General features: G+C 37.2%; 1 protein-coding gene across 1 annotated transcript in view; it reads left to right on the top strand.

Moving 5' to 3' along the window:
- The window catches only part of SLC39A9 (solute carrier family 39 member 9), a 19,400-nt gene extending 4,406 nt beyond the window's left edge, over positions 1-14,994 (top strand). The window contains exons 2-8 of the mRNA XM_072428800.1: positions 910-1,032; positions 3,960-4,068; positions 7,359-7,544; positions 7,620-7,688; positions 7,782-7,867; positions 10,270-10,404; positions 10,542-14,994. Coding sequence (XP_072284901.1) covers positions 937-1,032; positions 3,960-4,068; positions 7,359-7,544; positions 7,620-7,688; positions 7,782-7,867; positions 10,270-10,404; positions 10,542-10,772 — 912 coding nt within the window. The 5' untranslated portion in view covers positions 910-936 and the 3' untranslated portion in view covers positions 10,773-14,994. The remainder of the gene's footprint in view (positions 1-909; positions 1,033-3,959; positions 4,069-7,358; positions 7,545-7,619; positions 7,689-7,781; positions 7,868-10,269; positions 10,405-10,541) is intronic.

The raw sequence follows: 14,994 nt of genomic DNA, 5'->3' as shown, positions 1-14,994 counted from the left end.
AATATCTGTGGTAAGAGATGAATGTCCATCTGCAAAGAGCTATTAGGCAAAACCAAAACCTGTCACAAGTACTATATTTTCCCCCCAAAATAAATAGTACAGTGTGTTTAACTACACAGCTTTTCACGCATCTGCATAAACAAATATAAATGTTTACTCTTTTTCTTCTCCTCTTTTCCTCCACTCCTGTAAATACCATGCCCATTCTTCTCTCATATAATTTCCTCCACTTTTATCTATGCCCTGCCTGTTCCTCCCTTACATATTTTTCCACCAATTTTATCTTTTTTATGACCTCTCATCATTGTCCCCACCCTGCATCCATACCAAAGCCACCCTACTTGTTTAGCCCCAAACCATGCTTGCTTTCCTCTTTCATTTTCTACACTTCTATCCATTTTAGCTATACTAGCAGCATACATGTATTGCAGAGACCTAAAGGTGACTGATTATTGTATCTCATCACATGAACTTTTCTGGTTGTGTAATTGTAAGGCATGGGAGAGGACATGTCTTCAGTGTAAACTATTAAAGTGGTGCTTGCATACTATCTACTACGATTATGGGACGAGAACCATTGCACCTGTGTACGTAGCCTTAATGAGAAATGTATACTGTGTAGGAAATTTAGGTAAATGATGACCTTTGTGTGGACTTAATAAAGGACCCTTAAAAAAGGCGATGCTCTGTTTTGAGCAAAACACAATAATTTAAGGCTTGTGTGCATAATAAATAATAAAAATTAAAGTTGCACGTATTTAAAGATACCTTGCCATTCCTGTATTCAAATGTTTTTGTTGTTGTAAAAACAACAGTCAAATAGTCAAAGCTGCAAGCAGTGATATTTTTTTCTATGTAATCCTTCCTTTTCAACTGGAGCATTGTTTGCATTTTTGTTTTGTGTTGCAGATTGGACATTGAAGGACGAGAGCAGCCATGGATGACTTCAGTTCTATTAGCCTGTTATCCCTGGCCATGCTGGTGGGGTGCTACGTGTCAGGAATAATTCCCCTTGCAGTCAATTTCTCTGAGGTATGGAAAACAGTTTTCTTTCTTTGAGTTGCTTTGCTAGTTTTCCACCTCATAGTACAAACAACCTTCAACCCCCTCCAGCAGTCGGTGAATTTCATGGCCACTTTCTACAACAGCTTGTGCTTCTTTGTTTGGGACATATGTTATTAAAGGATAATAGGCTTACAATGCTTGGTGTATAGCTTTACTTTTTAGGGAACTGGCATTCTAAGTCATCAAGTCAGACTAGCTAACAACTTTTGAAATACAACTGGTCTTTGTGAACTGAAATAATTGCTATTATGTTCTGCTAACTTTTCTGTGTGAAACTTTGAAAGATTTTTCTTGGCTGATAAAACAGAAGTAATTGACAGTATCGCATATCTGTACTTCCATAGTAATTGTTTTTTACTGGCACCTAAAGTGACCCTAGATTCAAAAGTGTAGATCTCTTTGTTATAAGGAACATGTCAAAATTGTTAACTGTGCTTATCCTGTACTATTGTACAATACGTCTACATTAGTAGTGGTGTTTTCAAAGTTCTGTAACCTTACTGCTGTTATTACATATCTGCTTCAGCATGAGGCTTTATGGATGTCTGCCTTGTGATAAACAAGCAGTCATTCTTGTCGGATGGTAGAGATCGACAAACATATGGGGCATAGTGAAATAATACATTACCGAGTTCTGGAACTGTAGCTGGTTGTTGCATATGAAAGGTTTATTTGTTTGGCACATATTCTGCTCTGATGACGCACAACTGAGCAAAGTCTGAGAAATAATGCTATAAAGAATACAGCAAGGCAAGCCTACATCTATTCTCTGGGTGAATAAAGTGGATGCCACAGCCCGAATTCCAGTAATCTGATGTGGGCAGGTTATACTTGCCAGTGCCCTTTAGCCAGCCAAACAATAATGTGCTCCTTTTTGGCTACCAGCTTAAAAAATATAGCTGTAATAAATGCACTTTGATATTTCTTACAGCTTCTGAATTATCTACACCACCTCTGGCTGTTTCTACATTAAAATAATAACATTATGCAAATATTTACCGACAATTGTTCCAGCAAGCATTGCAGAGAAAAGTTAAACTTATTCTGCTGCAGAAACAAATTGGCTCTAAAACTGCAATTGTACAGGCTATTGTAGATAAGTACATAACTAATTTGTTTAGAATCTGTCCAGTATGTTACCCTGAGAGCAAATGTACATCTTCAAATCTTTTCTGAATCTGTTCTGTATGTCCTTTCTGTCCATTTTACCAAGCAGCTAGCTTTTTGTATGATGCAAAGTTGTTCCGTGTATGTCTGACAATGAATCTGTAAAACATGACCTTCATTTTCAAGAGATTTATACGTTTATAGGGCATAAAATACTGAGCTTCTGCTAACCAATTTTACAGAATACCAGCCTTCAATTCATTTTCCTCCAACACTTATCATTCTGCAGAGATTCTGCATCACATTAATTGATCCTGATAAAGTTCTCGTCCCAATTCTTAGGTTTAGCAGTGTCTGAGTCAGCAGAACTGAGCTGATAGCTGACTTTACACTGAGAAAATTTAATAGGTCAGACAGATGGAGGGAATTATTAAACCTCAATGCTGCACTGATTTTTTTTAATGCACATTGTCTTGGTATCAGTTTTAAACTGTAATATATGTACAGAGATCCCGGTAGAGTTTTGTTGTACTGGATTTTGTAATCAAGATATGAAATAAAAAATGTATACAATTAGGGCTGCCGTCTGGATGCACACTATATTTACATATCAACACAATTTTGTGAACTACATAGAGCATTGTTCAGCAGATGGTGCTGCCAGTAGAATGCAGTCTGTTTGCATTTGCTGTTTGTTTTGTATAAAGCTTTTCAGTAAATACAAAATACCTGGTGATCATGCCAGGCACTTGGACTTCTTCATTCAACACTCTGCAGATTTAACTCCTTTTTCCTTCTGCAATTTTGCCACCTACCTGGCTGAATAAAGTTTGAATAGGATAAATAGATCTTGAAAAAGTATATGTAAAGAAATAAAAAGCTTAGCTCCACGCACAAAGCGGATCATGCGCGCTAGAGGACAAAGAACAATCGATTTACCTGACTATAAAAAGAATGAAGAAACGTATTTGCAATCTATAAATTAATTACTTGGCTCCCTTTTAGGCTTGTGGTTGAGAAACACAGCTAACCATTCAAACTCTTCCATTCCTATAATACAGACACTGACTGTTCTGTAGTACCATGATAGGGATTGAAAGGCTAATTAGACTCCATGAGATAAAACGGGAAATGTGCATGAGATACAGGACAGCTTTGAATTTATGATATGATCAACAGGTAAATGTTTGCATTTATCAAACAGACAACTCCTGTTTAAGATTCTATAAAACCGCGTATACTGCAAGCTTTTGTAAAAGTGTTTAAAATCCTATTTCAACCTATCTGTGTTTAACCCTCATAAGGCTTTACACAGTCTAAGCAGTGGTATGGATAGGTTTGTACAAGACTTTAGGTATGGTACAAATAGCTTTATTGTACTGTACAATTGCAATTGTGGACCCAGTTTTTCTGGGCGCCCAATAACATATGTGTTAAGGTAACACAAGCAATATAGTGTACTGCAGTGTATGACAACACTTAATGTGAATGTGCATCTATGTACAATGCAGATTTGAATACAGGTATATGATATGCATCAACCCCAAATTAGAGACTAACTATTCTAAGTAAAAAATAATAAAATAATGCAACTTGAACATGATTAAATCGCTATAAATATATTATATATTGGTTATGTGAAATGTTTTAGGCTAGTTTTTAGGGGAAAAAAAGGATTTAGAAGTAGCATATGTGTATTTCTTAAGCTAACATTTACTTTATATTCTAAAAATAAAATTGATCAATTTAATTTAAACTCTATCCATGCTATGTTTTCATTTCTGAAGGAACGTTTAAAGTTGGTGACGGTGCTGGGTGCAGGTCTGCTCTGTGGAACAGCGTTGGCAGTGATTGTTCCAGAAGGTGTTCATGCCCTCTATGAAGAAGCATTAGAAGGTTGGTCTGGATTCATACTGTGCCCTATATTGTGTCGTTTTGGTGCAGAGGAAACTCAAACAAATGTCTTCAGTTGGGGCAGAATTTGTCAAGGTTTCACTTCGTACTAAGTCTTTATCACTGTCTGTGCCCCTTTCAGGGTAACTACTGTTACAAATTGTGGGGGAAGTTCTTTAACAAATAGATAGTTATCAGATTGGGTGTGCCTAGCCTGAAAAATTAGAGCATTTCATAAAAATAGAAGAAAGAAGAGACATATAGAATATGTGTTATTTATTTAGTGATAGTTGTTGTGGTCTATTTTATACATAGATCTGCTGTGCTAGAATTTTTTTGCTAACACAGTCCTACGATTCTAAAAGTGTAATTTTGTGAACAATATCATCATGTATACAAACAGACCGACATGCGTACATAGTTTTTCTCGATTCCCGACACGTTTCGCCCAAATAGGGGTTCCTCAAGGGGTTTAAGAATTTAAAACTAAAATAACATATAAGATACAATAATGTCATTATCATTATCAATTCTGTCTGTATGTGATTAAGTCAATAATATATTTGGTAGTGAAATTTCTTATTTGTAATTTAACCGTGATCTGAGGTGAAGGATTAAATGGCTGTTAGTCCAGATGAATATTCCAGTATTTACATCAAGTTCACCATTGAGGTGGTATCATCACAAGTCTATTCTATACATAGATCTGCTGTGCAAGAACCTTTTGCTAATACAGTCCTACTACCCAAAAAGTGTAATTTTGTGAACAATATCATCCATCATGTGTACAAACAAGACAGACGTGTACATAATTATTCTCGAATCTGCAAGAGAGAGAGAGTATATACAAGGATTACGTATTGAAATATATATTACATTCACAAATATTACTTGTAAGTACTATTATCCAAACTATTCATCTGAGATGCGATGGAGTGGTAATATGTAAAATAAAATATAGTCCAGTCGATTAATGTCTTTCAAACACCACATTAGTGAAATAAAAAGAACCAACTATCAGTGTGTATAGTTTCTAAGACTTAACAGCCAATTAATGCTTCACCTCAGATCACGGTTAAATTACAAGTAAGAAATTTCACTACCAAATACTTTTATTGACTTTATCACATACAGATAGCATTGATAAGCCACTATATAAGATTTATATAGTGTAACTTTAATAGTAACCATATGTTTCTTTTGTTTTAGATTCTTAATACACAGTGATAGTTGGATCATTTTATTTCACTTTTTAATGTAGTGTTTGAGAGACATCAATCGACAGACGACTATATTTTATTTTACATATTACCACTCCATCCCCTCTCAGATGAATATTTTGCATAATAATACTTACAACAGTTATATTTGTGAATGTAATATATATTTCAATATGTAATCCTTGTATTCTCTCTCTCTCTCTCTCTCTCCTTCTCCCTCTTCCAAAATGTATATTCTGTAAACAATGCATTAATGGGTAAAAAACATAGAACTTTGTCATTTATCAAATTGTCAGTAGGCATAAATGGAGATTTTAATAAAGAAGACACAAAGGTTTAGTGGAAATTGCACCTTTAAGGTTTGGTAAGAACCAGGTTGAGTATTGGGTCATTACACCTACCTGAGAAATACAGTTTAGCTAATAATATTTGTGAAGCCGTGCTTTAATATTCAGTCTATCTTTACTCTGTAATACCACACTGCTTTTTTCTATAAATATGTTAGGTTTTCCTTACAAATAAATGTACAAATTGGTACTCTGCCAAGGCTTTGAATATTGAGAATGCAATTTTTTAATCAGTAAAAGAGCTTAACAACAATGCATCTATGTAGCTGTTTTGAATGTGAAGGTATTCTTTCTCAAAGGACCTCACAAACGTCAAGGTTTGTTTCTAACAACTTAGAAATACCTTCTAGTGTTTACATTAGAAGACTGGCAGCCTTTCAAGATCTGTATCAGGTCTTCTAGATTCTGTGTAGATTATGCTGCACCTCCCAATAACCCTCCTAGTGTCCAATATGCAGGAACACCTAACATTGTATAGAGGACAATAGCCCTATCCAGGACGATAGCTATCCAGGACTGGGGAAGCTAGACTATCATGAGTGATTCAAAAAACCTCTGGTATGGATTTGGTTCCTTTTTTAAAGCAGTTGCTTTTGTATGTTCCGCGGCTCTGCCTGGTGCGCCAGCCCAGTTAGCCAGAGCTGCGGACCACCTAATGGGCCGCAGAAATACACAGATTGGGCCGTAGTTTGCCCATGCCTGGTCTATATTCTCCTATCTTGGGGAGCTTTGATAAATCAGGCCCAATGTCTGATATTCTCACCATCTTTGGTGCAGTGTGATGTCACAATGGGTTAGCTTGACAATGGACGGCAGTGCAGGTGGGCTGTACGGTGCGGTATAGCACAGAGAAACAACATTACATTGTACATTGTCTTCACATACTTGGTTTGAATTGGTGAAGTTTTTGACTTGTTTTCTGGAAGGGCTAGTTCACACAGACATTTGTGAAGGGACGTGATTTTCTTTGCAGTTGTCAGGCCAAGTGCCAGACATTGCAAGTAGAGTCCCAGAATAAGGAATCTGCCATGAAAGCCAGTCACCATCTGCCACCTCTTATCATTGAAATGCTCTAATTTCATTGATGAATGGAATGGAGTTGGTATGGATATGCAGCTGACCAGCTGTGTCATTTTGTCATATAGCTTTAGAAATTATACAGTAAAAAGTAAAGATGTCCCTGAGAAAGGAGTGAAATAAGTGAATTGGCTCACATATTAAATGGTAATTTGCTCAATTTGATTATATAAATGTCATCTTTAGCAGTATTTGCAGTAATATACATTAAACATCTGTGTTTTGATGCACTGCAATATGGTGCATGGTTTTCCCTACTGAATGGTACCTCTAGATACTTATCATAAACAAGCACTCCTGTCCTACATCACCCTGTACACAAGTGTAAATGTTTTGTGCATTGTTGTAGAGATGATGTGTATTTTCTTTTCTAAGTCAGTAAGCTGCCTTTAACAACATGCAAAAAGATCTCAATCATAATACTTTATCTACCTAATTATTTTAAGGGCAGTGTTGGTTTTAGGCTACCAATAGATGTAATGTAGCTGTCTGAAGAAACAGAAGGTTAAGTGAAAAAAAAAAAAGATCAAACAAAAGCCTTTTGTCCTTAGGCACCATTATTTGTCTAATTCTGTTGGAACATAGAAAGACCTTTTAGCTTTCTCCAAACTTTTTAATGAATTCATATCTATTATGTTTTTCTTTTTAGCAAAACATCATGAAATTGGAAAAGTTCAGAATGTGAAGGAAGCTGAGACAGGAGCGGAGGTCTTGGCTGCACATGATCACGATCACTCTAAATTACATGCATACATTGGTGTCTCTCTGGTACTTGGCTTTGTATTCATGCTGCTTGTGGATCAGATTGGTAGCTCTCATATGCACTCTACCGAAGGTATGTTTGATAGAATAGGGATAGCTTTGGCACTGGTTTATTTTGAGATATTAAAATAACTTCCTATATTTGTAGATCCAGAGGCAGCACGAGCAGCCAGCTCTAAAATAACCACAACTCTGGGCCTGGTGGTGCATGCTGCAGGTGAGTGCCACTTAGTTGACAATTCCGTTACATTCTAAAAGAAAACGTTCAATTTGATATCATATATAACATTGTTTTTTTTCTTTGTTGTAGCTGATGGAGTTGCTCTTGGAGCTGCAGCTTCTACTTCTCAGACCAGTGTTCAACTGATTGTGTTTGTGGCCATCATGCTGCACAAGGTATGGGCTTAATAATGTTCTTAATTTGTTGTGTCTTTTTTGAACTCATTGTGAAAGCTAAAGGTGACTGCATAAAAAGTAGTTAGTGGCCATACGCTATATATATATATATATATTTCAGAGTTCAGTATTGGGTATTGCATAAAATAAAGCAGTCCATCACACATTCACCAACTACAGACATGTTCGTAACTAGAATTTTAGACTATAAAAAATATAATATTATATATTATAGAATATAAAAAATAAAAAACACAATCTGCATTTGTTTCAAGTATCCTGAACTACAGACTGAAGTCAAAAAAAGGAGATTTAGCTTGTGGTGCCTTTCTAATCTTAAATAGACCCTGTGTATTTATTGGTCCCCTTTTTATCATGAGACTTTTACACCCTATTGCCTGTGTGGGTCCTAATGTTACCCCCTTAGCTCCTAATGGGCTTTGGAACAGAAAGATCCCCCACCTGAACACCGTTGACTAAGTAGCACAGGTGCTGTCTGACTGTGGGTCTTTGTGAATCCTTTCTTTGTATTCTCGTTCTTGATCCATTAAGTTTAGCTGTTTTAAGGAACCCTGTGTCCTGGGTCCTTCAGGTATTGTTTAGATAGCACACCTAAAATTAATGCTGGATGTACTTCCTTATGGTGCAGGCACTCTGATCCCATTTGGACTGGGATCAGTTGGTGCTGATTTTTTTAAGTGGGGCCAGTGGAGTGGTTTCCCAGCATTGAATTTGGAAGTTGCTGATGATGGTCCTCAGCATTTTCCCAGATGTCTTACCTTCCCTTCCAGGGTAGAAATAGGATCAATTCTGTCCCCAAGGGGGTTATCTCTGAAGACGCTTTTACAGTTTGTTTTCCCCACTGGTCACTTCTGCTTCTATGCTGGGTGTAGTTTGGGACACTTAAGTCTACATTGCCCAGTGTTTTCCCCAGCCCCTTTTAGCTGGGCGCACCACCCAGCACTTTTTTTTTTTATTAACCGCCTGGCTGTATTTGGTGGCCACTGAAAAGATGTGTAACAATACAGGGGCACTGGACAGTTGGGGCATATTACAAAGACGATAGAAAAATGGGACATTCGAAATTTGGAACAATAGAAAGCTGACATAAATAAAAGGGTTATTAAAGCATTAAAATTGTCAAACTGTAGGGTTGTCCACTTTTTTGACCACCTGCCTACATTTTTCCAACCCAGCTTTAAAAAATTATCCTGGGGAGAACATTTTTGTCACATGTGAGGGCTGTTTGGGATCCATGCATTGTTCAGCTGACATCTGAAGAAAAGATTGATATTTTAGTCTTCACCCATCTCACGCTGCTGTTTTTGGAAAGGTTTATAGGTGTCATTTACCTTTTAGTAGTCTACTACTGACTCCCCTCTGGTTTCTTGCAGGTTTAGCCTGTCCAAGGTTCCCTGGAACACCTAATCCTTGTAATATGGCTCTGGCCTAAGAGACTAGACTTGGTGGGTAAATCCCACTATATTTTCCTAATTGTTAAACATTCCACCAAGGGTATTTAAAGTGTTTTGGTTAGAACTACGGTAGTTGGCAAGGAATCAAATTTGCTGTTTGCTGTTCGATTCTCAGAGTTAATGGTCATTTCAGAAGTGATGGTGCTGTAGAAATTGGGCCTTGTATGAGATGGCTGTATCTCTTGATCTTTAATTCAATTGTCTGTTCTTTCTGGTGGTTTGTCATGCAGGCAACTTCTTATACTGGTGGTTGATGCATCTGTGCCCTCCTACCTTTAGTTAATTGTTTTTGGACATGCTGGTAGTAGGAGAGCTTGCCAGTGTCCAGTCCTCATATAGGGTGGCATCATAAATCTAAAGTTTCAGATTCCTGTGTCCCTTTTAATATTTTATGGTTCTCACAACAAAATTAATAATATGAAACAGGATTTATATAGCGCCAACATATTACGCAGCACTGTACATTAAATAGGGGTTGCAAATGACCGATACAGACAGTGACACAGAAGGAGCCGAGTACCCTGCCCCAAAGAGTTTACTATCTAGGAGGTGGGGTATAAAAATGTTAAGTATTTACAATTTTTATTCACATTTGTGCCATTGTGATAAAGGGAATATTATGGAATGCCTCTGAAGTGACAACTGTACCTAAGCTTTACACCCACAATGGCAGTACCCAGCAGTAGTCTCAGGCCTTGTCCACACAACTTGGGCAATTACAGGTAAATACATAAAATATGTTAAACGCTCATATAATGACCTGAGAAGATTGTTGTTGAAATAAATAGTTTAGTAACCAGGTACCTCTTTATCTTTTCTTACACACTTGTGTACACATTATTATGTAATTCATATAGGCTGCCCTGTAGTTCTGATTTAAATGATAAAGCATGTATTACTATGTGTTTTTTTTGTTTGTTTTTTTAGGCTCCAGCAGCATTTGGCTTGGTTTCATTCCTCATGCACGCAGGGCTAGAGCGTAACCGCATCCGAAAGCATTTGCTTGTATTTGCTCTTGCAGCCCCTGTCCTGTCAATGCTGACCTATCTAGGTTTAAGCAAGGTAAATCAACTAATAAAAACCAACATTCATATTGATTCCTGTGGTTTTTGGTTATGCAGTGTGTCAGGAAGTGATTTCTTAGAATTGTATTACTCTATCTTGTGGACCTAATATTTTCTTTGTTTTTGTCTCCTCAGAGCAGTAAAGAGGCCCTGTCAGAGGTCAATGCCACCGGTGTTGCAATGCTTTTCTCTGCTGGGACATTCCTCTACGTAGCCACAGTCCATGTACTTCCAGAAGTTGGAGGAATGGGACACAGCCACAAACCAGACACGGGTGCCACTAAGGGACTAAGCCGTACAGAGGTGGTAGCCTTAGTCATAGGGTGTTTAATACCTCTCCTTTTATCAATTGGACATCAACACTGAAACACAAGAGAATGAGCAACTCTGTTTTGAAAAGCAATTCACACTGGACAAGTCCAGGGACATTGTAGTGGGGCTCCTGACGTCTCCAAAAACTTAGCATTTGTGTAGTCAGAAGTGACTTTAATGAAGCTGGACTATGCCAGTTGGGTGATTTTAATTGTCTTACAGTTCGGTGACACCCAGACTTTCAACTTGTATATACATGTGTTTTTTTTAATTATTTTTCTGGCTGTATGTAGAATGCCAAGAAGGAAAACAATTGAAATGACAGTGATGACATTTAGGAAATGGGATTATGTTCCAATTTATCGCTTCCTCCTATGTGATTTTTTTTCTTCTCTTTTGAGTAGTTTTGTACCTCTCTATCCATGATCACACATTTTACACTGTCCTTTTGTCTGCTGGGGATTCCTGAAGTTACCAAACTAGTTTGACATCAACTCTACACCTTCACTGTTACTGTTACTGTTTATATCGCCAGTCACAAATGTGAATACAAATATCTTAATCATATTTCCCCCCTTGTTTATCTTGTTTTTTGGATTAGGCCGGGTGTCTGAATTCTTACAGTTTCTACTCCCTGGCAGTAAAAGTATTCTTTCTTTTGTCTGGATATTTAGTGTCAGCAGCTGGCAGACTTCAGATAACACAATTAGAGGTGACTAAGAGTAAACAAACCTGCATGACCACAATTACTGAACAAAAATCATTACAAAAAATATTTGTATCCCTAATTAAAAGTGCAACTAGTTTTCTAAAAACTATAACAATATTTTTGAATGCAGTAGCCATTCCATGTGTTCTAGGTTATTGGTAAACTTTTGTTACACGCATTAGTTTTGCCATTTATAAATACTGTCTGGCACAATTTATACCAAGCAAAGCTATGCTTTTCATTCTTGGCTGCCATGTAAATAAACCTGATATAATCATGGACCTTTAATATTATATCCTGTAAGGGTTTGTCCAATATAGAATTATTGCTGATTGTAGATGTGCCAATGTTCTGATGTACCCACAGAAACCCAGAACTTAATTTAGTAGCAAATGATGTTTTAAAAAAGCCTTCACTATCATTCAGTCAACAGTGTTCCAAATAAGTATTTTAACAACTTGTATGTGCAGTGTTAATGTAGAAATGTAGTTTGGGCGGGTCACCCTATTGTACCCAAGCCAGACCAGTTCATTTGTACACAAAAATTTGTGGTTTCCTTTGGTTGACATATAAAAGGCTGTTTATTCTGGACTCCTTTATATTTATGAATTGTAGTGCACTTGGTGAATTCTACACATTGTTCTGTTATTGGATATAACCCCTCCAGAAGTCATGCTGATGTTGTAGTAATGTAGGGTTTTGCCTTGGTAAATGGAGCAGATTGGGTAACTCTAGCTTTTGTTTGATGGATGTCCTCATTCCATGTCTGTATAAACATCTGCTGAGAATGTTGTTTCTCTGTTGGCCTGTTGTAGATTACAAATTTGTAGTCCTGTGTAGTGAACACAATCTGTTTTTAGTGTGTACTGGTCTACACTGAAAAAAACATCAGAAGCATCAATTTCTTGTTCCTAATCAATATACTGTTTTCTGTCCACAGGTGATATTGCTGAGGTGCTAAGTTTTTAAAGACGTGAATAAATATCATAGTCCAAATTATCTAACAGCTTTACTCTTGGCAGGTCCAGCAAAATAGTTATCTTTAAACACCCTCTGGGGCTTATTTATCGAGGCTGAGCTGAACCTGACCTTAAAATTAGTGAGTGGTCATTTTCTCCCCTAAACAGGGTCTCTTTAGTCATACAAGCAGAGGGGAAAAGAATGTGCAGACAGTCCTGGTTCTTACTTATTCATAGGTAAACCATGATGGAGCCAGAAACTGCCTTAGTTGATTTTATTTCCCAAAGAACAGATCTGAGACATTGGCTCCCCCATAGACATTATATTACATATTACAGCCAGATTAGAAAGCTTTTTCTCTCCCATCTAACCATACCTGTGCATGAAAATTGTTTCAAGCTTTTCATTGCTTTCTTTCTCATGTCACAACTCTGTAGCAATTCGAGCAGTCCAAGATAAAATCTGACATTAGGCTTTTCAAGATAGTTAGTTCTGGATACAATGACAGAACCAAAACCTTCATTTGGTTGGATCTATTTTTTTTTGCTATTTGCGGAGGCCAGCAAACAAGGTAAATAATTACAGCCAACGGATACAGGAGGAAAGGTTAAGTAAATAAAGTGCATTTTTTATACCTACACTTGCACAGCTGCTATGTAGGGATTGGTAGACAGCCGTGAAATGAGAATAAGGAACATCAAAGACTTTACACCAGTCTCTGTTCTCATGTAATGTTAGAAAATGGCAAGAGGAATGGCATTGTTTACGTTGTCTTCTCTGGGCCATCACCTAGAATTATTTTTTTACTGAACTTCTGTTAGCTGTGATCTGGTTTTATAAGTTCTGCTTTAATAAGTTGGTGTAAAGCGCAGCAGTGTTGAAGCAGAAGAGATCTCTTAATATTTTGACTACAACAAAATGCTAAAATCCTTTTGGTTGCTTAGATTGCTCCTTAATCCTTTGATATGATTGATTGTAAAGATACGTAACATTTTTTACTTTATATAACTTCCTATTGTTAACCAGAAATTACAAATCTTTTTTTTGTCAGAAATTGTTAGTAGGTCTTACAAAAAAAAAGTGGTTGTGGTAATGAATACTAGAATGATATAGGACTGGCCTTTGATGACAGATCTTTTCCGTTGTACCTTTATAAAGCTCTTGCAATCAGTATCTCTGTGTTCTGTAGTTGGTGTCAGAAATCTTACTGGAGGAACATAAAGTGAACCTGAAATCGCATGAGTTGTTAATATGCCAGTGATTTGATGAAAAGGTAGCTCCAGTGGTGCACCTTAAGCTTTCCTGTTTATCGCCCGGTGGCTGAAATGCTCCACTATAGAAATTTGAACTAGTTTTTCAGGCAAAGTACATGGAGCAACCTCCTCTACCTCATTGCTCCGTCCCTGTATTGGACCACCATGGCTGTAAGGGAGGTGTAAATATAGTTGTGCCAGGCTTTTAGCAATGTGAATTGATTACAATTCAAATGACCATATGCCTTTAGGATTTCGGGCTCCCAGTACACACAGCTGGAAAGCTGTACTGACCTGCAGCGCTTGGAATGCACTGTTTAAGACTTCAGGCTTGCCATACTGGTAGTTTTTTTGGCCTTGCCAGTCAGAATAAAATCCTCTTGTTCTTTCTGTACAGTTCTGTTCAGATAATGGGTTCTAGATTGTTCACATTTTCCTTTTTGAAAGTAAACCTGTCATTTGAAATGTGTGACAACTAACTGTCCTAAAAGCAGACATGAGGTGCACATGAGTGGACATTGTATAGATATTGTGCATTCTGTCAGTAACTTCTGCATGGCACTGACTCTGGAAGTCAGAATTTGCATTTGGTTTGGAGTTCCCACAGGCAATGCAATCTCGACAGGGAGTCCTCTTCCTTTTATATCCATAATTAGTGGGCTTCTCTGGTAATGTGTACACAGAAATCTCACCAGCAGAATCTCCAAGTGTTAAAAAAACTGAACTTGTTTTCACATCCCAGTGAAAGTTTTCAACTCACTAACTTCTCAAACCCCAACAATGTTTTTGGAAGAACTGACTTTTTCATTTGTTTCTCTTATTTATTTGAGATGTTTAATGTTTGAACAGTTAGATGCTTTTAAACAAGTATTTATGGGTAAGCGACATCCCATGCGATGTGCTGTATTTTTACATCATTCACCTTATAGAATAAAGGACCTGGAATATAATAAAGTGAGATACAAGAGAGGGAAATTCTGTAACAGCTGCCTGCATATGTTGCCACTCTGAATTTTATTGACTAACTAATGTGCAATATTGACTGGCTGTATCCGCTGCTTGTCACTCTGGCCCAGAGGAAGGGAATGAACTCTAGTGCTGGAGCCCCACTTCACAAGGACAAACGCGCTTCGAAAGCTGGAAAATCTCCTTTGTGGCTGGCGTTTGCCAGTCAAAAACTCAGTTTTCTGTACGTGATCATTCCAGCATTAAATGCCTTATTTTTTCTTCTTTTGTTCACCTTAATTGTGAAGAGACATTGGTTTTTGTTTTTGTTTTTTTAAGTATACATTTTATGTATAATGTTTTAATTGATTAAAATGTCAAATCATCAAAATAAACAGATTTTTCATTA

Source organism: Pyxicephalus adspersus, chromosome 12 (genome assembly GCF_032062135.1).
Source record: "Pyxicephalus adspersus chromosome 12, UCB_Pads_2.0, whole genome shotgun sequence".
Taxonomy (NCBI): domain Eukaryota; kingdom Metazoa; phylum Chordata; class Amphibia; order Anura; family Pyxicephalidae; genus Pyxicephalus; species Pyxicephalus adspersus.
Note: the sequence above shows the minus strand (reverse complement) of the source record. Positions and strands in the feature narration are given on the sequence as shown.